This window comes from Phasianus colchicus, chromosome 16 (assembly GCF_987193195.1).
Source record: "Phasianus colchicus chromosome 16, bPhaCol1.hap1.1, whole genome shotgun sequence".
NCBI classification, from domain to species: domain Eukaryota; kingdom Metazoa; phylum Chordata; class Aves; order Galliformes; family Phasianidae; genus Phasianus; species Phasianus colchicus.
The window spans coordinates 15,741,135-15,766,926 of NC_143451.1; the positions used below are offsets into that span (position 1 = coordinate 15,741,135).

Consider the following 25,792-nt stretch of genomic DNA (forward strand, 5'->3'; position numbering starts at 1 on the left):
AGAGCACCTGAACCAATTTTCAGTTCATGCCTGCTGACTCCCATGTCGCCCTTGACGAACTAGTCTATGAGATCAATTAATGCCATTAGGACAATTTTATAACTGATTTTAAAATTTAAAATTACTCTGTCAAAAGGACTGTGTAAATTAGTGACAGTAACAGTAAAAGGAAATACAGCAAATAAATTCCAGAAATTCTTCTGTGTGAATGGAGTCCAAAAATAAGATAAGGTGTAGACCAGAATATGCAAATAAATCCCCCAGCACTGATGATGTTTCTGACAGAAAAAATATGCCCGATATTTTGCACCACTTTTCCAAGCATAAAGCACATTTATAAGATCTGTGTAAGGGCAACTATTAAATCAAAACTGTTGGGAAACGAGCCCTCTCATTCTTTTAAAGTACACAAATAAACTAAGCATTTTTCAGTGCAGAACATGCTTATGTAAATGTAAGAGCCCTGAATACTTATTTCCTTTTTCATAAAGATGATCAGAATATGATTTTGCTTTTCTCATGGCAAGCGCAGACCCGTTGTTACCCTGAAGATCAATTAGACTTAGTAATGTAACATTTGGAGCAAATATTTCAATAAGCACCCTCATGTTTCATACATCTGTTGTTTCAGAAGCAGGGCTCCTCTGGTCTATCAATGAAATGTTCTAACAAAAGCACTGAAAGCAATTGTGAATGTAGTATGAATTGCTCACTGCACAAGTCACTTGTCTTATACTATCACTGTCTTCTCCATTTTCTTCAGTTGACACTGCAATTTCTTTTGAAGAAGATAAAATACTTGCATATTTAGAGTATGGCTAAAATCGGTCATTTATGTCCTGATATCCATTGCTGTCAAGATCATTATAAGACAGCAGTACAAGACACTGAATTGAATTGCTCGGCACCAAAATGTCCGCCAGTATTGTAATGGCTTCTCAGTCTACAAAGCTTTATGCTTGAAAGCATCCTGCTTTTACTGCAAAGCTACTTTGTATATTGGTTTAGTTATCTCACTTCCTTGCTGTCTTACTTCAACTTCAACTTACTTCAATGATATTGTCATTAATATCTCCATATAGTTCATACATACCTTTCCCAGCAATGTATCTTTGATCCTTAGAGCTGATAACAGACGGTTGTATTTAATGAAATGTTAAGATCCTCATATTTCATCTCTTATTCTATTTATGGTACTATTTCAATATATCATGAATTTGTGCAAGTTTTTCAATTTTGATAAAATATGTCTGAGCTAAACTAAGGTGTTATTTTAATCATTTGAATGCTGTGTGGATTGTAGCAAAGGTCTGCCTGAGATAATTTGCAAGCAGAGAAGTTCCACAGCTGGTTGACTGAGTGACTGTGTTTTGGTAATTGTGTTCTCTAAGATGTAATTAATACATACCTTCAGAAGTACTAGCTTCATCCAGATTAGATATTTCCTGTCCTTGGAAGAATTCTTTCAATTTGATTACAATGTTGTTTTTATTATCAGCTTTAATTCTCTACATCACATAAAGTTTTCTTGGCTTACCTCCACTTTTGATGAGAATATCAAAAAGATCATCCATCTGCTGACTGTGTGCGCTGGAAATCTGTGATACGTGAGAAAAGTGTTATTCTTTTTCATGTAGTGTTACATGGAGCTAAGCTGATTGAGATCCTTGCTTCTCTGAATAGTACCAAGGTACTAACCTATAATCAGGGCTAAAATTCTTCAAACAAAATTGTCTATCTAGAAAATAAGAGTTTGGAGGGACATCTATAATCTGTCCCATTGGTTTGAGTCCAAAAGATTGGGAAAAAAATATATGAAAAGAAAGAGAGATTTCTTGAAAAAATGGGGATAAGGAGATAAGCTATACCTCTGCAGCAGGAAAATACTTGGAAGAGCAGCTGGACTACAAGGCTGTACTCCCTGCTTTCTGAGAGAACTTGTGAATAGTCACCACACAAGATGTGTATAAATATATATCTACAAATATATATATATATTTACTGGTTGTAGATTCATGTTTTTCTTTTTAAGAGTGGAGAGAAAGTGTTAATTAACTCTTTGTTTACCTGTTTTAAACACTCTCCTGAATGCCTGAACCTTAAGCAAAAGACAAACAAAGCCCCACAGACACTCTCTAGCTTAGGCAAAGTAGAGACTTGTTTGAAGGTCTCAGAACCAAAGCTGTGCTTTAAAACATTGGTTATACTCCAGAGAGTGAAAGCAGTTTGTCTTCAGGAAACGTGGGATCTGAAAAAGGGCCAGCTGGAAGATGCTCTGCTGGCTGGTAGTGATGTGGTCACTTATCAAGCTTAGTTCAATTACCATGTTAACGTTATGGAACATGAGAAGGCCCAAACAATTTAGAGCTTTGGCTTGCTTTAACAATTGTTGGAAGAAAAAAACAAGTAAAACCTATATATAGAACGCCTGGCATGTGTATCTTCATTTTATTTTACCATTAGTTGGACATTAATGACACATGTTAACCAATGAGATGAGGGAAACACATGGAGAAGTCAGAGGAAGATGTGGGGGGATTATTTTACAACAAAGTTTCTATGTTTACACAAAACATCTTTTTCAGAAGTGAGGGTGGAATTCAACTGCCAGCACAGAATCACAGAATGGCCAGGGTTGGAATCCTCAAGGATCATGAATCTCCAACCCCCTGCACATGCAGGGCCACCAACCTCCCCATTTAATACCAGCCCAGGCTGCCCAGGGCCCCATCCAACCTGGCCTTGAACATCTCCAGGGATGGATGGGGCATCCACAGCCTCTCTGGACAGCTGTTCCAGCACCTCACCACTCTCATAGTAAAGAACTTAAAGCATCTAAGCATCTAAGTGCTGCTTAAGATTGCCACACTTGCTTCTAGTAATGGGGGTAATGGCATTCCAATGTCTGATGTCATAGGTGCCTTCATTGTGAGCATGTCTTAGACATGCCAAGAACATAAGAAATGCAGTTAGATACTCTGCTTCTGAGTGTTTGCCTCCACAAACACAGCACTCAGTGCTAAGTCAGAGTTGTCTCTTTTGGGATGGTTCTAGAACACATGAAATTGGAAGTGCTCATTAGATTTGTTTACAACTTCCTTCCAGTATGAAGAATATATAATAAATCAACAGTACAGTCTGCTGGATTATTCATCAAGCTCACCAAATAGAGCCTCCTTTCAAGGAAATGTGTGCTCAAGTATACGTATGTTTGCCTATATGCACATAAACGCACGCATTTTCCTCAAGTTTCCTTACTTTGGAAAGAATCAAGACACTTACTTTCAGTCTGAAACAATTGCAGTTATTGTTAAGCAGAAACAGCAGCATTATCCCAACTGTTTGTTTCACCAGCTGGTGAATCTAGTTATGTGTCTGTTAATTTAATCAAAACGAACAAGAGGAGTCCTGCAGTTAGGAAATATTAATGGAGTACATTAGAAAATCTTAACACAAAAGAAAAAACTACACTAAGCAATGACTTTTATAGTTCTAAAAAATGTAGAATGTCACTCAAGGACTGAACAAGTAAAAATAACTACCTCACGGTGAGATGTCTGAATATTGCGGGTCTGTTTTATGGCCTCTTCATAACGGGGAGGGTCTTTTGTCTTGGATACTGTGCTGTTGAAGAGGGACTGCTGAACAATATAAGACTGGGCTTGAGACGGGGAGCCAGGCTGTGTGAAGTAACAAAATAATGACTAAACAACACATTTTAATGTAATTGAAATACATCAAGGTCCACAGATTATCTTGTTCTGTCATACCAACCTATGCATTTACAAATAACAACAGTACAGTCAGAGGAATAAAATCAAGCTTTTCTCACACAAATATACACATATGCACTTCTTTCTCGAGTGAACTGCAATATAGCCACCTGTTATTTAAGAACAATTAAATAAAACAGAACTTTATGAAGTACTGTTGGGCTACTCTTACCTTATTAGAAGGAACAGGTCCATTCTGCACAGAAGGAGTCTGATTATTACCACTGTGAATGTTAGAGTTTGATGTTTTGTTAATAAAAGATTGTGAAGGTGTTGTAACTGGTGCAGTCTGGTAGGAAAACACTGTAGTTGAAGTGGTAGTTGGAAAAACCTGTAAAGGTTTAAGATATCAGTCTTAATATTTCAGTTTTTTAAATTACTCCAACTGGGTAAATGACATTAAAACGTTTAAAACCTTTTTTTTTTAAGTACTTGCTTAAATTTCCTGTTAAGGGAATGTTACTTGTACCTGTTTTTCGCTCTGATGGATTAATTTGGAAAGCTAAAGCTAATACACTTTGAAAGAAACTCTGTGCGAGGACATGCTTTCATTCACTCCAGATAAATAAGATATTTCCTTGCAACTCTCCAAGAAGCGTGATACCGTATAATTTAATTTTTCTTAAATACGTTCAAGAGTATGGAACAGTTTAATTACACAGTATGTGTAATTTCCCTATCGAGTGGGCAGTCAATAAAATGAACTAATTTCTGGCATTACCTAAATGTCTCTTGAACACTGTCAGGATGGGGCATTGACCACCTCTCTCTCTTGGAAACCTGCCTCATTGCCTGCACATTTCTCCTTCTGTCCAGTCTGAACTTCCCCAGGTGCTACTCTGTGCCATTCCCTCATGTTCTGTCACTGGTTCACAGGGAGAGGAGAGCAGTGCTTCTCTCTGCGCTTCCCCTCCTCAGGAAGTTGTGGAGACCAATGAGTGTCACCTCTCAGCCTCCTCTTCTCCAAACTGGACAATCTCAGCCTCTCCTCACAGAACATGCCCTCCAGCCCTTTTGTATGAGGTAATCTGAGTGCATAAGGCTGCTCTTTTTAATTCAGCATCACACAGATACTTTAATGACAAAAGTGAGAGAAAATCTTAGGTAAGGGATAGAGATAAAGCTAGGATAAGCTTTGTGGAGTAGAGTTTTAACACCATAAGTGGTCTGCTGTGAGAGGGATTAATGCAGTTTGTTAGCCATATGGATCATCTGTGTGAAAACTGCTGTATTTTCCAGCTGTCTACAGCTAAGCTGAACAGCTGTGGATATGTTTCCTTGTTAATGAATGAATTGAAGAACATGGGCCATTTGGGAGGTGGTATGCAAAGAGTGTAGCAGAAAGTAGATGCAATCATCAGCTGGTTTGCATATAAATCTGAGCTCCCTGAGAAAGTCTGGAAGGATTCAAGAGAAACTAGTTCTGGAAAACTACTATTAATGGAGATGATCATTATTAGGAAGGCTAACTTCACTAAAAAGCATTAATAAACAGCATTACTGACAGTTCACTAGCTGTAATGGCTCAGTATGCCTGTTGAAATATCTAAGGCTCATGAATGCAAACAGGAGACAGGTAGAACTAATGCTGAATTCATGAAGGCTGTTCTGACCTACTGTACTGCATTAGTGTTTTACATTCTGATGTTAAAAAAAAGAAATGTAATTGCACTGGCAGTTTTCTTATGTAAAAATGGCAGTAGATGTGCGAGAAAACCAGATGGGGTAAGAACAGGCTGCTCAGTGCCAGGGCACTGAGTGAAGGTTATCTCCTGCCGTCATTTCTGGGAAGTCCTCGACAGGTAAGGAAGCAAACTGCAAACTTCTGGCGTGAATACATGCCTAAGGATGACTGGAAAATTTCTGTATGGGAGCTATCCAATTAACAAGACAAGATTAGCCCCATAGCAAATTCCAGCAGTTTTGGCTTCAGTAGGATAACCTTAATGCCCATCAAGTTAAACATCTTGAACAGGCAATTTGGAGAGTGACGATGCTCATTTAGTCATGTTTCCCTTTACTCTAGTGAGCTGTCTAGAGAGAGATTGGCAGTTACCTAACTTACCAAAATTATCCTTTCATTTTGAAATATTAATTATTTCTAAATTATCCTTTCCATGGGGCACACTGGAAAACCTTGTTTTCCTAAGTCACTGGAACGTTAGAGAACACAGCACTGATAAAGAAGCAAAACCAATCTCTTAGCTTCTGGATGAGGCTCAAAGGAGAAGAAAGCCCTTTCTTGTGAGTGGTTAGTGCTGTTACCAGTCACTGAGTGAACATGACTGGGTTGTGCACCCAGTGCTGATGCACATCTGTTTTGGAATGAGAAATTTCAGAACTGACAGTTTTGTGTACAGAGGAAGAGGATCTCTGCATCATTCCTCGTATTCCTCAGTAAGAGAATTATCCAGGGTGTGGTATGGTTTTGACTCTTTGGAACTGCTGTTCCTAGTATTTTGAGTCTATAGCTTTCTTCATCAGTAAGGATGAATCAAGGAAAGTGGGAGCACTGAAAGGAACTCCCAGAAATGCATGAATATCTGTAGCCATACGTAAAAGCTTTCTCTGAAGAAATGCCTACAAGAATCTTCCATTTTGAGATGGTGGCAAACAGGAGAAATTGACTGGAATAGCTGGTATACCACTTGTGCCAGGCATGAGAAAGAATGGAGTGTGTGTTATAAGAGTACCATTAAGACAAAAAAAAAACAGTCTTTAGCCTTCCATGCTTATTTGCAGCTGAAAAATAGTCCTGCATGGACTAAAATGTTGGAAAGAGAAGGAGTTACTAGCTCATATATCCAAAACAAAGATGTACAGATGTTAAGAACTTGTATATGACACATATGACACACAAAAGCTTGTGAAAGTGCTGCCTAGAATTAGAATACATGATAGTACATCTCTTAATGCTCACTGCTATCCACAAACCTTTCTGATTTGTTGGGTCTGACCAAGTGCATGCTGCGTGATGGTGTTTTGTTTTGATTGTGGAGTATGCGTCTTAGCTGCTGTCTGGACCAGGCCAGAGGAAGGAATAGGAGCAGGTATTTGTGATGGGGTCTGTATTCCAGCTTGTGATTGAGCCTAAAAGATGAAGATAAAATATTTACATTATTCGTATTTCACAGTAAATTACACTATGTAAAAATCTGTTGCATAGGTTACGCACAATAGCTATAGCATGTATTCTAAGAGTTATCAATGTGAGCCATGAACAGGAAAGAATAATTTTATTCTCTCTGGTACTGGTAGGCTCCAGCTGTACAGTGCCATTTATTTTGGCACTGTAGTTTAAGAACAGTGAACACAAACTGGAGAGGGCCCAGTAGAGAGCAATGAAAATAGTAGAAGATAAAGAGAGCATGACCAGTAAGAGATGAAAAAAACTGGATTTTAGTAACCTTGAAGACAAAACTGATGTAACAACACGACAAGATTTCTAGCACGTAAAAAAAGCTGTTTTAAGAATATCACTGTAGTTTTTAAACTAGCAAGTTGCATCTAACCCCAGGAAAGATAATTTGAGTTGGATGTTAAGAAAACGTCCTGCAGTATCAATGAAGTGAAATACCAGAAGAAGCTGCTTGAGGTTTTTACAGAATTCTATTAGGATTCAGAACAATTTAGACAAAGATCTGTGTGCATGGGTAGCTACCAGGGGTAGCTCTTGCACTGCAGATTGTAGGCCAATCCCATCACAACTTCACAGTCCTCATTAGGGCTACTAAATATGACTGCACACGTACTGGCACCAAAGCCCAAACCCATAATATGCCATAACATCAAGCACACACTGGAACTGAAACAGTGCTTTGCTGGCTTTGTAACCATGAGAGTGGTAGGTGATTTCATCCAGCTAGCAAGCAATAGCAGTGCCCTGGGAAGTATATGTTTAATTCTACCACAGATCAAGACTATATTCAGCCTGGTCAGATTTCTCTTGCAGCTCTACATCCTATTCTGCTTAATGCTGCATTTATTCACAGTGATATGACCTTATAATCAGCCTGGAAATATTATTTGCGTAAACATGGTTTCTTTTTATAACTCCCCTGGAGTGCTGCAACCTAGTGTTCATATTTTTAAATGTAATAAGCCACCAGAACACAATGAAGTCTGAATACATATTTTTAAAGCGGGTATACCTTGAAATAAAATGCTGGATTTTAGGCTGATGTGAGCTTTTTTTGGTTTTTTGTTTTGTTTGTCTGGTTGGGGGTTTTTTTGAGCTACAGAGGTGGAACTTGTTATTTGGTTCTATATATCTAAAACAACTGTGCACAGAAGGAATACATAGTAAAACAACTACTGTTCACAAGAAAGAGCCTGGGAAGTCAAAACTGTTTCTAAGATCACAGAGAAAACAATTCCTAGAAGTTATAAGCAAGTTGGCTCTTAAAAGAGTTTCTACACTTTTCTCTAAAGCAAAAACAAGCCTGATTTTTACCAGTTAAGCTTATAAACAAAACATTTATTAATCTACATTAAGTTAAGCAAATATTGACTTGTTTTTATGGTGAAAAATGGAAACATCCATACCTGTAGCTTTATATTTCCAACTGGTAGCTGCACTGAAGTGGTAGAATTCGGTCCCTGGATAGATAGTGGAAGGAGCAGCTGTGCAGTTCCTTGTGTAGTCAGTAAAGCTTGAGGTTGGGCAACAACTGCAGTTTGTGGTTGCCTCTGTGGATTAACATAAAATTGAGAAATCGCACTCTGAGGGTCAGCTTTGGCCACAGGTATCTCCTGCTTGATGATAACTGCCTTTTTGGCAACTGGATTCTGTCCAGTGGTGTATACTGGTTGTCCTAAAGGATGACTAGCTACAGATACAGATTGACTTGTGCTTGAGCAATCAGTAAGAGCATTTTCATCTTTGACAGCAGCACTGAATTGCTTCTGTTCCAAAGCAGCTGAGTTACCAGAAGTCTGAGACTGTTGCTGCTGCCCCCTTTTTTCCACCTCAAGTTGCATTTTCAGTACTTCCACAAGTTTCTGCTCTTGTTCCAGTTTCCTTTTGAGCTCTTCAATCTGTTTTTCTTTTTCTTGAAGCTTGCGGTCCTTTTCTGCTACGTCAAATTCCATGCTTGAGATTTTTCCACTACTACGATTCTGATTATCATCACTTGTATTTGTTCTTAGTGGTGAAGTACTTAAGAACTGAGATGGTGACACCATGGTCATCATTTCTGTGAAAGTATCTGCCATACCAGTATCATCTGTGCTCAGATTAGATTGTTCTGAAGGGGAGGGAGATATAGGCAAAGGAGAGCTAATGTTCTCAGTATTTATTGCTTTGCAGCCAGGTCCAGTAGCTGTTTTTTCCAGAGGAAAGCTGGATATTGTATTAGCCACTGTTTTATTTAGTGTTGCAACAGGAAATGCCACAGCCATTTCCCCTGTGTTACCTGTGGCTCCAGTAGAAGTAGTGACTGTAACAGAGCTGCAAGTAGTGACTCCATTGTTATTAAGATCTTGGTAGGGTTTCAGACGCTCAATAAGATCTGTTTTTGTTCCAGACACAGGTAATCCTCTCAACTTCAACTCCATTTTAAGCTCTGCCACCTGAGATAAAGTAAAGTCTGATAGTAAACAAACAAAAAAAAAACCCCACACTTTAAAAAAAAATTTTTTTGAAATAATTTTTTTTGAAACAAAAAATAAATATACATTTTATCTCGTTACATTTCAGTAAGAAAAAATATCTTTCTACATACTCACTAGTTATTTTCTTCTCTGGGTTCTAACAGCATGCAAGCACGCACAATCTATGAGTACCTTTCCATTAACAGCAACTTTCTTTCACTGGTTAAATGGCCAAAGACTTCGTAGTGTTCAGCTGCTGCACAATGAATAATTGTGGAGTTATAATTAATTTTCATACCTACTAAAAATTTGAAACTGAAAGTACAACTTCAATTGTGGGGTAAAATCTTCTGAAGAAAAGCTGTAGAATGTGGCAGCAGTACAAATAAAAGCTCTGACTACTGGCATGCTGCACCCGTTGTTATGTCCAAGACAGACAGATGTGTTTTATCAGAAATTTATCAGGTCATTTAGATGATTCAATAGACACATCAAAAACAGAAGACTCTTTTTCTAATTATTAATTGAAAAGTTACAGCTATGTGCCATTTGGATTTCCTTCGCAAGTATAAAAAGTATAAGCAGTCAAAATTGATCTAACTTTTGCTAAAAAAAGTGTCCTCAATTTTCCAGCATGCTTACTGACAAAGAAGAGTGCAAATGTGATGAGTGTAAATTAATTATGTGCTGCAGATTATCAGTTACAAAAGAACAGTCATTGGCGTTTATGGGATATGTGCAACCCATCTAATCGTACTTTAGTACTTTGCTGGTGTAGAATTTTCAAGTATAAGTCTTCACGATTAGTAAATGACAAGAAATCATGGAAATCCACACACACTGCAAATTTCTAAGAACCACAGCAGTTTTAACTAACTGTCTTCCTAACAAAGATAATCAGCCCTTCCTCTCTGCCCCAGACCATTCCCATCTGGTATCCCTTGCAGACTTAAGCAAGTGTAACATTTCAAGATTTTCAACAGCACTTTTCTAAATTCTCATCAGAACCAATGTAGATGATTCGGTGTTGAAAACATCACCAGCAGGTACAGCTAATGTTGTCACATTAGTGTGAATACCTTATGCAGAAAAAGTAAGAGAAGCACTTTAATTACTACAAAGGAAAACTTCAGATATTAACTGAAGTGTCTTAGTAAATTGACAGTTCATAACTTAAAAGTTTCAAAAAGTTATTACAAACACTGTAGTTTGAATTGTGTCATGTAGACTTATTTCATACGAAATGATTAGCTTTAACATATGCAAGTACATTACTGTCCTGAGAATCCCGTCTTCAGAAAGACATCTTCTCCTCTTTCAAGTTCAAAAAACACTCCCCTATCAAAAACCCAACACCTTGGTAAAGGTAGAGAAACAAATCAACTGCCCACTAGATGTCCCCACTCTTGTGCTTGAGTCTTGTTCCTGTGTCCTGCTACTGAAAAGTATCTTGACCTAAACCCCCACAAGCCTCTTCAGATTCATTTTCATTAGGTCCTTGATAGTTTTAATTCCTGTTAATGTTCTTCTGAAGGAAGAATCATATGACATACATTCACATTAGAATTTAAAAAGAGTTTAGAGTTTGTAGCTTTTATGAAATTTAGTATTTGTTTTCAGATGATGTGCTGAACTCTGATGATGAAATCTCCTTAGTGGTGTTATTTCTGTGCAGAGCACTGGCCTCTCTAAATAAGTAATTAGCTAGTAATTGCCATTAGTAGGACATGTTTTAATTCTATTCCTTAACTAAACCTCTTCAATGAAATACTAAAATTATCGTGAAGCAATTGCTGTTCCAGTATTAAAATCTGTCAGTATTCCACACGAATACACCTCACAGTTTATAAAAGGTACAAACTGTATACTTGTACAATGTGTGAAATTCTTTTCCTCTTCCAATCTTCAGGAAATAAATATCACTGTTATAACACATGCTTATAAGGACAAAACAAATATTTTAAGTCCAGAAGAGCTGTGTATAAAATCCTACTACTCTACACTAAACAGTTAAAAGAAAAATACGCTTTTTGTTGGTAAATAATATTTAGACTTATTCTTGATAGTAACTGTTTGCATTTTATGAACTCTCCTGATGTTTAGGAGTGGAAAAATCTCTCTCTGTTACCTTCAAGTCATCTAAGCTTGAAGGCAGAGGTCCTGGTTTCCGGCTAGGAACATTACTGTTCTGTCTTGTTGAGTTTGCAGCTGATGTTGGTGTGTTGTTGTTCAAAGCATTTAGTGGCATGTTCCCATTGTTATTCTGCTTGTCACTCAGTGGCCTTCAAGAGATGAGAAAAATGAGGACAATAACGTGAGTGCTAAATATACAACACATGTAAAATATAATACATATATTTTATGTTCTTTTCAGTCAAGAAGCTGTGATTCTATAAACTTAACGAAGAGTGATTTTTTAAAAATATATATGTAATGTGACATTAAAATACAGCACAGAGAAGAAAACATACAGAGAATACTATATTGATATTTTATTTGTCATTAAGCTTACATATTTATGCTTCATAGTTTTTATTATTGTCATATTATCCCTTAGGGATATTGTAGAGTGCAGAAATAGTTTATACCAATTCATCATTAACTAGGGCACACAATTACTTTCCTGTTAGATGTCAGAAAAAAACCCCATAACGGTGAAATCTATGTATCAACCCTACATGCAAATCCAACATCCACATCCAGTAAGGAACAAAGGGAAGGCAGTTTACTCTGATGATGATGTGCTTTGAGTCAGTGGTACTCTCATAAAGAAGGATCTCATATCATGATCTCAAAATAATTGTTAAAAAACTTTAAAATGCCACCATTTAGACTAGGTACCATAAATTAGCTCTTTATTTCATTCAAGTGATTTAGGAAGAAACATTTCTGAAATGTCAGAAAACAGAACATAAGAAGCGTGGGTAAGCAAGCAGAAACATCTCTAGTCTAAATGTTAGGATACATGGTAATTATAAATATAACCACAGATGGTATCCTTTTACTTTTCCATTCTCATTTGCGGAGGAAAGAAAACTTGGTGAAAGCTCATTAAAAAACAACAACAACAACAAAAAACAAATGTTGAAAGCCACTTGAATTTAAGGTTGTGTGACTGTGGCACGTTACACTGCAAGCACTTCTAGGAAAAGAATGATGGTTTTAGATGGTGAGAATGAAACTCTGCAGTCAGCCAGCTCCTCGTTCTGCTAAACGCTGCTGGCAGCTCTCTTAAAGAGTTATTTTACTGACTGCTTCTATCTATAAAACAAAGTACACTTGTCATTGTTAGAAGTGCTGAAGATTCACATAAGCACTAGAGATGAGGGTATAAACATACCCATTTTACATAATTAAAAAGACTTTTTTTAAACTTGAAAATGGCAGGAGTTGAACAGACGTAAAAGGACAACAAAAACAGCAGAACAGCACACATCTTTGTAAAAGCTGCCGTCTGTGTGTTTCTCTTCTGCCCTGCCTACCTCAATTATATTTGAGTGCAAATGGTGACAAAACTTTCTTGCTTTCACATATACATGTTTTGAGTTTCATATATGCCTCTGGTTGGAAAAAATGCATCTGACAGGTAGAAGATTCTACTTCCACGTCAAACTGAAAGTAAATAGGACTTGTTATAAGCTTTTCAGACTTCAGAAGTATTTTGAGACCTATCTCACCACTTTGTTGAGGTTAAATAAAACCCACACTAACCCATGTTGCGATTTATGTTTTCTCAGTTTCCGTGTGTCTCTAACATCTGAAAAACATTTCTAAGGCACAAAGTCTACAACTGATGCATATATGCCTCTAAAAGACACTTAGAAAACACACACAAAGCTTCACATACTTCAGCGGTGCAGGCAGAATTGTCTGGTAGTTGTAGTGTTGTTGCTGTTGGCTCAGGATCTGCAGCTGCAAAAACAGTTGCTGCTGTTGTAGCAGACGAGCATAGTTTGAGTCCATCTGTGGCTCGTTCTTCTCACCTTTCTGATCAGGTGGAATATATTGATGATACTTCAATTTTTTCACCCTTGGTTTAGGTTCCTTACATTTCTTACTCCGATGCTTATCATTTGGGTTCTTTGGGTGGCTTTGCTAATTATGGATGGAAAACATTGAAACAACTATAAAAGACATTGCATTTATGAGCAGTTATGCAAGATACAAAGATAACGTACACATCAGTGCATTTACTGCAAAGAGAGCTGCTGAATACAATTGTCCCTGCAATCCCACTCAGAATGACTGGTCATCATCCTTGAAAAGGTAACATACTATAACTATTTTATACTTGCGTACAAAAAGGGGCCATCAGAAACTATAATTTGTGAATATTTTGCTAGTACATGGTACAAATGAAGCAAAAGGATTCTGCTAGCCATCACCTGTCATTATAAAGAGACATTCTTCTGAAGGAGCGAAGTTCACAGTCACTTACACTTCATACATGCGAAAGATAATAACTTAAACACCATCTGTAAACACCTACAGGTCAGAAGTACTTACAGATCTAGATAAAAATCACAGACAGACCATCCTATCAAGTCCAGAATTACCTTAATGGAGCTTTCAGCACTGCTTTTATCAGCAATATCTGTACATATGGTAAAATGCTCTTCCATTACAAGATCTTCAAAATTATTTTGAATGAAAAGTTGAAGGCAGTTACCTAGTCATACAGAAAGCATCAAAGCAGAAATCCCGTGTTGATCCATGCACAACTACTACACAAGTAGTTTGTTTGGGGGGAATATCTGAATTTGTCACTAAGGTCCTGTGAGGTAAGTTGGTATGAAGTTTCACTAGATGTAGCCAAATTTACACTAGAGGTCTTCCTCTGAAAATTATTTTCATGTATTTAGGTAGAAGTCTGCAAATATGAAATCACTACAGAGCTGAAATGTTTCAGACATTTTCCAACACAAACCTTTCTCACACTGTACTGTAAGTCTTCCAGGCTGCTGGATAAGGCAGTGTTGAAGACAGAACTACGTGTGCTTTTCTGATCTTCAAATATAAGGATACAGTAACTTAACTGCTTTATTCTCATACGATAAATGAGCTACAAAAATATTTGTGAAAAAGGAGGAATGCTGTTCACTAGTTTGGCTACAGGTAGATTATGAATGCATTTGCCTCCATTCCTATTAAATTATTCCCCATATAAAGCTAGATCAGCAAATTAATTTCTTTAGTAGAAAAAAGAAAATATTGCAAAAATCTAATATTATTTCTTTATGTATTTTAAAAAAATTCAGTAACAATGTAGTGCATCACTCTGCTTCAATACTTTATTCAACTACACCATAAGAACCTCCTGAAATAATCAGCCAGCCCTTACAAGTGTTAACGACTGAGCTCAGTGCACCAAAGCCTTCAGTCAACAGCAAAGTGTGTTCTGAACACTGTAAGCGGTTGTTATTGGTTACAGATACTGTAACATTATTAATGTATTCCTGCATTGAATGTAGCCACAGAAAAACAAAACAGATTAAGAACTGTTTTCAGATGCCACTGTTTCAGATATCTACCTTTACTAATGTTGGCCCAGGCTTTGCTGCAGTCACAGTACTTGTGGTCATGCTGGCTGTAGCAGTAGAACGTGAAACGTGTTCGATTGTGGGAGGAGTTTTAAGGAATTCAGGAACTGGAGAGGTTAAAGGTGGATACTAGTATTAAAAAAATATAAGGAAAAAAAGAAACATTAAAAACATCCACAGCATCTGAATAATCAAAAATATGTGAAGCAGTTAAGACAGTTCACAAAACAGTTTTAGAAGAAATGACAAAAATAGGACTCCTCCATGTACACAAGGGTGCTATAAACACACATTTTGGCACACTTCAAATACAGCAATTAAGAAACTGATTTCTTACCTTGACTTCTCAGTTTGTATTTTAATTACTGCATCTAAATGTATCAAAAATCTGTTTTTACTCATACAGGAATTACTTCTAGTCTCACTAAGACAAAACAGTAATTGATTTTAATATCATTTTTTAATAGTATATAATATTTTTACAACAACAGTTCTTTACTTAGTATTGTTGACATTTATGCAAGGAAAAAGAATGATAAACATAAAGTATTTATAAAACATAAAAGAAGCCCTCAGAAAGGGTGCTGTACACATAACGCTCACACTGTGGCCTGCTTTGCAGAGGTCTTCTCTCCTTCAACAAACGTGAAAAAAAAATAAACAGAAAGGGAGTATCCTGAATTTTTTTTTTTTTTTCTGGTTCAAAGTTCCTACCCTGTCATTCTGATAAATCCATTAAAAAAAAGCAAAATTTGGAAGGACATTCAGAAGTAACCTAATCCACTCAAGTCAGGAACATTTTACCAAAACTACTTCTAACATAAGACAGCTGCTCCAAAAGTAATGCCTCCTACTAGCATTACAACAGTGTTGGCCCACAACATTGTTGCTGTGTGACAGATGGCAGCAGAGGGGCACTGACAGAATGGTGCCTGACATGGAAGTGTGGGTGGAGCAAAGGGTGGAACTCAATTCTTCCATGTGGAGAAAGTGGCTCCCACTGACATTCATCAGCACTTGTGAATACTGCTGGAGACCAAACGCTCGATGTCAGCACAGTGGTGCATTTCAGCAGTGAAAGACAAACCACTTTCCAGATGGCCATGTACAGAGTCACATCACAAAATGAAGAGCTCTTGTTCATCACTGGCAAAAATGTGTAACTAATGGTGGTGACTACATTGAAAAACGGTGTAGCTGAGAATCTGTCCTATCAAATAGTGCTATTGTGCTCTTCGTATTATTTGTAATTTCCATGGAAATAAATAGGAGGCATTACTTTTGGAGCAATCTACATAGTTCTTAACATTATAATTGCAAAATTCTTCAAGAACTGCCAGCTGTCACTGGAGTACCTTTGTTCCTAGCAGTGTAATGAAAACAGAAATTTTTTCTGTAAGGCAAGGGCTACAGGAAAACCTTCTGTCGAGTTCCCTCCTTGGTACAGCTACCAAGCTTTCATACATGAAGGCTTCTACAACCACAGTTACAGATTTTAAGAACATTAAAAGTTCCTGAAATTTTTTAATATAGAAATAAGTGGAGATTTTATTAATTCTATGATTTTACTAATTTTAAATAAAAGGAGAGAGAGGTTAAAGATAGCTCAAGAAAGAACGGAATGTGCTGTTACCAATTGTTTTCAGGTTTACCACTGTTTGTTACTGATCTGCTTGAAGCAACGCTCACAATGCCACCGTAAAATCTGACCCTGCATCCACTGCACCTAGACTTGAAGCAGCTGACTGAAGTTAAAGAAAACCACCATATTTAGAAAAAAGAGTTATTTACTGAGTTGAGGCCTTCACGGTTTTCTGTGTGAAGTCAGAATCTTATGCACACCAAGAAAATCTTACCCTACAAATTACTGCTCTCAGAAAAGCCTTTCATGAAGGTCAAACATCAACCTAGGAAAATTAACCTATTTTTTTCATGAGCACACAGTATTAACACAGCCACATAATTTGAAGAAATAATCTTCAATAGCATTTGCTAAGGAGGTGCAACCACTATGATGTTACTGAGTAGGTATAATTCAGTAGCCTGCACTTCCCTGAGTTTGTTCCCTTGCTGCTACAAGCACTGTGTGCATCATTTCATCTATAAATGTACCAAATGCCATAAAGACGTAGGATTTTTTTTAAATTATTATTTTCCTGCCACCATGATTCCTGCCAGAAAATTCCAAAATGTTTTCTAACATAATAAAATTTCATTGAGCTCAACTCTGTCATGTCCACTCTTTCTGTGCTGAAAGCTGTGAATAGGCTACCTAGCTTTCATAAGCTATTTAAACTGGATAGTGGTTTTGATCCTTTTTTTCCTTTTCAGTTTTTTAGATAAATAATATTTTCCAAGATCTTGATCAGCCAAACTCCTGGCAGTTTTTACTCTGTAAGGAACTTCTATTTTCTGAGACTTTTTGCCCTCCTTTCTTAAAGGCACACTGCTGGGATGTCTGATTTTATATTATTTCAAAATTTATGTTACTGAACCTCAGAGAATTCCACATACAGTGCAGTGTATTTGGAAGAAACCACCTGTTTCATTGCTACTGGGTGAAAAGAAACGTAGCACAGCCATCCACAGGAAAGCTTCTGATACTGCTTTACTGAATGGTAAGATTTAGTATGTCATGCTCGGTCAATGAAACACTGCACTGTGTCTGTCCTGTGTGAGAAGCAGGCTAAAGATATGTTATTTGCTGGACTTGGATAAGAAATGGCAGGAGTCTTTATAAGGACTATTCCTTTAAGAAAGGTGTGTGGATGCTGTAACTCATCACATTGTACCACTTTTTCTGTCAAGTTTAAAAAGACTATTCAAGGTATAGCAGTACTATTTAAAAAAGCACCCAGTTGGTCTTCTAAACAAAGTATCAATCATACACCTCATGATTGTCAGCATTCTTAAATTTCCTTTTTATAAAGTCTCAATAAAAATAATTGAAAATATTTGCTATTTCAGCTTATTCATTACATAACTTTCATAATTTGTCATTTTGATCCTTTTTGAACTTAAACACCATGACAAAATAACACAAATTCAAACTGCTTAGCAAGCCTTCACAGGAACAGTTGCATGAAGAGAACACAACAGTTTAAAATGGAAAAGTCAGTATCTTTCAGAAAACAATCTCTTAAATTCTGTTGCTTGAAACTCATGGTGTTAAACGATCTCCTTCCCATAGCGTATAACTTTTTCCTTACTTTAATTATCTTGAACTACAAAGGACTTTAACTATATGAAATACAAAACTTTTTACAGACTTGCCAATTTTACTGCTAGTGCCAAATGATATCATTTCTGAACCTTTTCTTCTAAAAGCAAATAAGCATTTAGCAGGTCAACAAGCTGTACTGAATATATTATGAAAATAGTTATTCAATTCTTTCTCATCAAACAGAATTCAGCTGTTTTTTGAAGATAATTGTTCTGATGTTAACTGTTTAGCACCGTCAGAATTGTTGTGGTAAAGCACCTCATCCCTACCAGATGCAAATACATCAAGTGAAATCAAGTTTTGGGTCATCATGAGCTTAAACATGAGCTGAAGGTTCCCAAAGTTATGTTACTTTCTGTGAGGCTTGAAAATGTGTGGAGGAGGAAGCTTTGAAAAGAACACTGGCTGCACTTTATTGTTTTCCAAATATTCTTTGTACTTTCTGTTGCAATAAAATGCAAAATTTGTCAGAGGAAATTAGAAGAATGATCAATTTCCCAGACAGAGCCTGCAGAGACATGCTGGCTCATTTTCTTTATTTCATAAGAAACAATAAAGTAAGCATCAGTTTTATTCTGCAGAGGAGCAGCTTTGCATTTTAGGTCTGTACAAAGAAGTGGCTTTATTGCATTATCAAATCCATAAGCAGAGGATTGAAGTTCTTTTGAAGTGCCTTTCCAGTCAGCTTCAAGCGCTCAGTTGTTTTGTTGGCGCAATCATGTATCTTATGCTTCCTACTTGAAAAGCTTTTGGCATGTATTGCTCTGAGTATTTTTATTTAGCTCTCCATTTGGAATCTATCTCTTAGGAATCTAATTTCATGTGGTTTGTTTTCAGTTTCTTCAGTACAAATTACATTCATTTGATACGAAACTCAATTAATGTCTTATTTTTAAGTTAGTGAACAATGAAATAGAACAGATGTGCAGTACGCTGTGTCTGGCATTGTTTTTTCAGCGTGAACTTTGCAATACTTTTTGAATTACTGCATTAGTAAGTAAATAAAGGACAGTATCAAGTTGTCTGTGGCCATTAAAAGAATTGGAAACATCTTGGGAAAACAGGCAATATTAATCTCATGTATAGCTGTTTAATTGTACATTACTTTATAAAGTAAGAACTCAATATTCAGTTCTGTCTTACCTTTTGGTTTGCCTTATTTTAAAAAGTGCAGTGTAGTTCCTGTATGCAGAGCCCTGGCTTTGCTATAAATCCTCTGGCAGTTTAAATACATAAATAAAAGCATTTTCCACAAGCACACTTAATAGAAGGACAAGCATAAAAACGTGGCTCGTTTGTGGGCTCTGATGATTGTTTAACAAATCACTGTCAAAAAACATATAACAGCTTTGCTGCCTTTTCCTCCACTGAAGCCTTTAATTTGTGTCTTTCTCTGCCAAACCAAAAGAGTCGTAGGAGAACCAGCAGAAATCCAGATAAGAGTAAACAACTTGCCCAGAATGAAGATAGACATTAAGTAATCAGTAACAGCCACAGCAAACTGTGGATGTGACCTTCTGAACAATTTCTTGGGAAACAGCAGTTTTTCTACTGGCCATAATGAATTTCAGTGAATCTATGGCTATGTGAATTTCATCACCACCAACAGCCAAGCAAGGACTCCAGTCTATAATTCTTAACAGAAAGTGGAGTCCCAGCTGACTCTTTGCAACAGCAAAGATACTGATTTCATGTGAAACTATGCCCCATTTCTATAGTTCCAAAAATATACTGTGGAGATTTTGCTTCAGTGTTTTAGAACTGTACCTGTGTTGAAGTAGTAGCATTTGGTGTTATTGGTGATGGTGAGTCACTTGTTTTTGGTTCACCAGGGGAAGCAGCTGAACCTTGGGATTCTTGGCTGGCTGGCTGATCTGGTGATAAAGCATCACTGCTGTCTTCATCAAATGAATAGTCATCCAAAGCTTGAGGGTAATTCTCTTGTCCAACTGCTAGAATGTTTATAAAGGAACAAGCAAATAATTCTTTTTAGTTACACAAATTAAATTTAAACACTCACTGGTGGCAGAATTAGGTAGCTGCTAGAAACTGACCACTTTTCAGGTCAGTCTGAACATATTCTATGTTAAGTATTTTATTGCATTTTTGATACAATGATAGCCATGTAGATGATATTATTAAGAAACAAATATTTTCAGATGGAGTATTTATGGTCTATGTATTTCTAGCTTGGCTTTGAACAAAGACTGGGTAACTATATTCGGTTAAATGATGACACAACTTAGGCGTCAGAAGTTGAAAGAATAAGAACTAGTAAAGTATGTTTTTTTCTGGTGAACTTTAATCTTAAGACTTGATATATGCTGTAGCTCTTCTACTTGCCTATAATTGCCTCTTTTACACTGGAATCTACAGGCAGAATATTTTTTTGTACGAGTTCCATAGGGCCAGGCCTCTGCGCAATCTTCTCGTTCAGATCATCTGCCAAGCGTGCTCTCTTCAGTTTCATCTGAGTGGCTTGCAACGAAGGCTCTGCAAAGGTCTCTAAAATATATATTGATTTAAATATTCTATTCAATCTTTCTCTCCAGTTTCATTACAACTAGCATTGTCTCATCTAACCATTCTGTTTACATCAAAAGCATATAAGTATTATTTGGAAAACTCTCAAACTAGTATTAAGATAATATGAAAAGATATTTTCTGTCTCCATGCTTATGCTTTCTAAAAAGTAAAATAAATACATATAATCTATTTTTTAAGAGCAGTAATAGTTTTGTAAACATTTTTATAATGTCCGAGAATAAAGCAAGGAATATAAAACAGCCAATTCCAATTAAAATCTAAAGATAGCATTTGCTGCTTTAATATTTACCAGTGTATGATATGGTAAAGGTTTAACTGATAACTGATTTTTCAAACAGAAAATTTTCAAAATTGTATTTCAGGAAAATCTGGAGATATTTTGTCAATATGGAGACGGTTTATCAACATAGAGACTCCTCTCTGGTACTTTATCTATCCAGACCAAACGCATGTTTAGAAACTAATGAACATTAAACTGACTTGGATTATGGTTATTTGGTAATTTCTGCAGCTGCTAAGATTATGATGAACCACAGTAATACAGACTCATTCATAAAACAGGTTTCTGTTTCAGATGATCTGAGCAACAAGCAAAATAACATGGCAAGGTAGAAGGGGTTTTGGGGGAGGAAAAATGTCCAGAATTGTCAATTGTTTTAGGGTAATGAGTAGAAATTGAAGTAATATTTATATGTATGTACACCATGGCATAATTACCACTAGGGACTAAAAGCAATATGCACTTGCCAACAAATGCACAAAGTTAAGAATACTTTAACTGCCACACCTGTATGTATGAAAGACTGTAGAAACAGAGAAACATGGAGGCATTTAGAAGTAATTCACATCAAAGCCCAATTCAGTTAGACAGCTGAGTGCATAACAGTAGCTCCTTCTGCTTAAAAGTACATACATACCTTCAAGGATGTGCATTCTGACGAGCTCAGACCGATCCGGTCTGCTGCGAATCTTGTGCTTCAAAAAATTTTCAGTCTTTAAAGAAATGAAGAATTATCATTAGCTGGTATTTATTTGAAAAAGCAGAAAGTAATTCACTGATGTCCAACAATGAATATTTGCAGTTGCATTCAGAACAGCAGGTCACTGTTACAACAGGGCTACCAGAGAGGGTTCTGCTTTGCTTTGTTTTTGTTTTTCAGTCAAGCTGTATTAATGAATTTCTGTCTTCCCAAACAAATTTGGAATGTTTCTGGAGTTGATCCCTTTGTGCCACGCTAAATTACAGTAGTACAGATTAGATATTTGCTACAGAAATATAACACAAGCATAATTTAATCTTTTCCTTAGACTACAGTGGGGTATGTGTTGCAATATGACCATAGTTAATCCCACATATGTGCTTGATTTAGGAAGGATTAAGAAACTTCCTTAGATTTGATGCCAACATATTATTGTAAAAGATTCTTTTAAGATACAAGCCCATATTATTACTGCACTGGTCAGATTTTTTTTTCAAATAGAAAATTGAATATCATATACAACTGACTGTCCATTGTCAGATGTTAATGGCAAGTTTACACGAAGTGATTTACCCTGGCTCGCTCCAGGCTCTTTATCTGCTCGTGGAATGCAGCGGGACTTTTCAAAGCTGTGAAGGGAAAAGTAAAAGCTAAGTAGATAAGAAGTGATTAGCAAAAGAAATACCCTCATCACCATATGTGTCTGGTTGTTTAATGCTATGTTAATAAGCAGTGTTTGCATCTGACCAGGCTTACACTTGACTCATGCCAACTCTATTAATTTCTATTTCTTTTAATTTCTACTTAACACAGAATACATGGAATATATGATTTTAACAGATATCACTGTGTAACAATTAACTTTTTCACTAAGTAGACTAAGAGACTGTTAACTAAAACTGTTCCACAGCAGAAAATTTATGAGATAGGACATAAAATGCCAAAATACTTTCATTTATTCCGCTATTCTTTGAAAGAGTGCTCACTTCTCCAAGAGAGTGGCCAGGTGCTGCAATGGGCTGCCCAGGGAGGTGGTGGAGTCACTGCAGGCGTTGCAGAAACATTTAGATGCTGTACTGGGGGACATGGTTTACAGGGAGAGACTGGTGGTAGGTGGGCAGTTGGACTGGATAATCTTGGAATTCTTTTCCAACCTTGGTGATTCTATGACCCTATTCTATGATTCTACATTACTCTTCATTTGTACCTATGGTACCCTTGCTGTTATGAGAAAGAGATGAATTGTCCTTTAATAAATATTTATGCTGATTTTTCAAGAATTTTGTATAAGCCTCATGTGTTCAGATAAGAAAATAGGATGATCCTACATTATGTATCAATTCAAAGCAATATTCAAGGAGACCGTTAATATTAGAAAGCCTATTTGCCTAGTGTGAAAATCATGCAACAACAGCAGAAAGTCCAGCTGTACTTCATAAAAAAAAAAGGTAAATCAAGGGAATAGTACAGCTGGAAAAGACCACCAGGGATCACATAGCTTTTCTCTGTCACAAACACACAATCCACTTCGGCAGACACTGCTGATGACAGCCATCTGTACTGTCTTTCAAAAACTTTCAGGGAGATGTTTCCAGGCAAGATATAGTCATCTACAAGTTCGACTCTTCCTTGCAGTGATTTAAATCCACAGCTTCTTTGCAGTGCAGAAATCTACCACAGAGACGAAGAAAGCTCACTCATGAGTAATATCATCCACAGAAGGCAAACTCTCACTCTTCTTGCTGCTTAGCAAAAAAGTTGGAGTGCACATCCTGGTATTGAATTGCTCTCAACACAGGGCTGTATATGCAAGAACCTGGAGGGAAAGGAGAAAGCTGGGGAGGCAGGGAGTTATCAGTTACAGCAAATGATCTTTTTCTAAATGGGTAAGCGTATGTTATAGCAAGTGGGGAGCAGTAAATAAATAAGCAATAAAACCCTCCCTCTGGGTGGAGGATTTCAGTGTCCTTCATGTGAACAGTGATTCGTTCTGGTCAGTGAAACATGGCATCAATAGTGCATTCTGAGTGTTCTGTGCTGGGACAGCTGGAAGTGCGAACAGCCCATGAGCAGAAACCCTAACCCTGGATTTCTTAGCAGTGAGCACAAACAGTTCTAAAAGAATCTGGGCCAGTGAAAGATTTAGAAAGATGTCCTGACACTGAGAGTGTGAAGTATATAGCCTGCCCTAAAAAACAGGAGGCTTCGAGAAGAAAGTTGGCAGGCTTATTTCCTGGTTACAGTGCAACACCAACATTGTCTTAGGACAGAGTCTGGAGGACGTTAACTGCAATGAGTCATAAATTTATAAATTTCTCCTTCTCTTGAAGCAGAATTAATAGCAACCATAAGAACTACCATCAAGGATGAAAGTGAGCAGGAAGCCGGAAGTACTTATTTTCTAATGTATTCCACCACATACTGTGATTCAAGTCTCACCACAGTTCTTGGTCTTAAACAGGGGCATATAATATGACAGGTTTTTATGACTTAATTATTAACTGTAAGGTACAGTAGAGGCTGTTATTTGGGGAAAATCTAAAAAAGTGGTAAACTGAATTTTTAACTGGAGAAAAAAGCCTGATAATTCTCTAGATGAAACTGAAGGAAGACCAATAGGAAGGTCCCCATTTTTCTTCAGAGGCTGTCAATCTTTTGATCCTTTGTCAAGGATTATTTGGGGTGCAAGCAATTGTAGATTTCTCTGTCCTGATCAGAGCAGAACAAACTGGATGGGTATAAAATAGCTCTGTTCTCCTACTGCTGAGTATAGCCCTGTACTCCTTTGTGATGGAATGCACAAGACAAGCATGTTCTACATCCAGAAGTAGACAGTCCTGATTAAAGCAGAGATCTTGCCACTCATTGCTAGAAATCATTACAGTCTCCTTTGATCTCCCAGCATGCTGGCCTCATGTATTTCTTTCAATAGGAAGAATTTTTCAGGAGTCATCACTCCTTTGGTAAGCTCCACAATGAGTTAACCTTCATGAGCTAAATGAGCTAGCTGTATTTTGTGTATGTTGGTGGACAGCTGCCCCTTGGTTACTGAGTGTGAAAACTATTTTTACCAGAACTGAAAACGGAAGAAAGAAGAGGCCAATCCAACCGGTACGTCTCTGAAATCCAATTCTCCTTATCATGGTGCACACTGACAGAACTGAATTCTTTTTGTCACCCCAGTGAAAAAAGATAGCACTATTGCTATACTAGTCACAAGAGAAGATGCATGCCTGCTATATCATAAAGTACATTATCAAGTGCAAGCAAGACTTCTCACAATGAAGAGCTGGAGATAACTTCTCTGATGACAGATGAATATCCACTGCCTCTACTAGGAGCCTCTGTGGCAACTGTATGGGCCTAGGAGTTCTTGAACTTTGTGAAACAGCCAGGGAAGAAGAAAAGAAACAATCATCACATGAAACTGTCTGAACAATTTATCTCTGGACAGACCACATGAGAAGTCTTCAGGGGTAGAAACGACAGGCCTCGGCACAGCTCTTATGCCTGTACAGGAGAATGCCAGCAAGCTTCCACCATGAAGCAGGTGATTATGGAAACCAAGCTCTGCTTACATCTCATGCGAGGCTTGAAAAACTTGCAAGTTTGGCACTTGGTTGGCTGTATATATAGTGTGCATCTATCCATCTAATAATGTATCCACATTATATATACACTAAGGCAGTATAGAAGTATGACATATAGTAATATACATTCTGCAATATGAATTAGATGACAGGATATAGTTCTCATTGGAGTGTACAAAAGTTCTCATTGTTAGCCACTAAACCAAGGAGAAGAGCTGCTAGTTGGCTAGAAATAGTATCAAGTACAGACTTACTGTTAAAAGGAAGGGATTTTGCCACACATTTAACAGAGACAACATACCACAAAACAAAAACTTGAATGACTTTTTCTCAATGTAGAAGCTCTTGAAAAAGAGGTTCTACATCAGGTTTAACTCAAAAAGAAACATATTCTGTTGGTAACGATAATCAACACTATAGACCTTACAAAGCAAAGATGCTTTAGCAAGGCAATTCAAAGCCTGATGAGTATTCGGAAACTGTCAGCAAGAGATTAGCTTTGAGACACTGTGCTTTCAGGCTAGAATTTTTAAAGCTACAATTCACC

The 25,792-nt window shown here is 37.1% G+C and overlaps 1 protein-coding gene across 5 annotated transcripts in view; it reads right to left on the reverse strand.

Annotated features, from left to right (window-relative positions):
• Positions 1-25,792, reverse strand: part of MRTFB (myocardin related transcription factor B) — a 71,436-nt gene that overhangs the window by 5,791 nt on the left and 39,853 nt on the right. For 2 of the 5 annotated variants that reach the window (XM_031606710.2, XM_031606711.2), the window contains 12 exons: positions 22,229-22,284; positions 21,593-21,668; positions 20,472-20,633; positions 19,896-20,080; positions 14,897-15,034; positions 13,213-13,460; positions 11,494-11,647; positions 8,319-9,344; positions 6,708-6,863; positions 3,946-4,104; positions 3,543-3,680; positions 1,538-1,598 (listed from right to left, as the gene is read on the reverse strand). In XM_031606710.2, coding sequence (XP_031462570.2) covers positions 1,538-1,598; positions 3,543-3,680; positions 3,946-4,104; positions 6,708-6,863; positions 8,319-9,344; positions 11,494-11,647; positions 13,213-13,460; positions 14,897-15,034; positions 19,896-20,080; positions 20,472-20,633; positions 21,593-21,668; positions 22,229-22,284 — 2,559 coding nt within the window. The remainder of the gene's footprint in view (positions 1-1,537; positions 1,599-3,542; positions 3,681-3,945; positions 4,105-6,707; positions 6,864-8,318; positions 9,345-11,493; positions 11,648-13,212; positions 13,461-14,896; positions 15,035-19,895; positions 20,081-20,471; positions 20,634-21,592; positions 21,669-22,228; positions 22,285-25,792) is intronic. The other 3 variants (XM_090151283.1, XM_090151286.1, XM_090151285.1) reach the window with 3 other exon arrangements.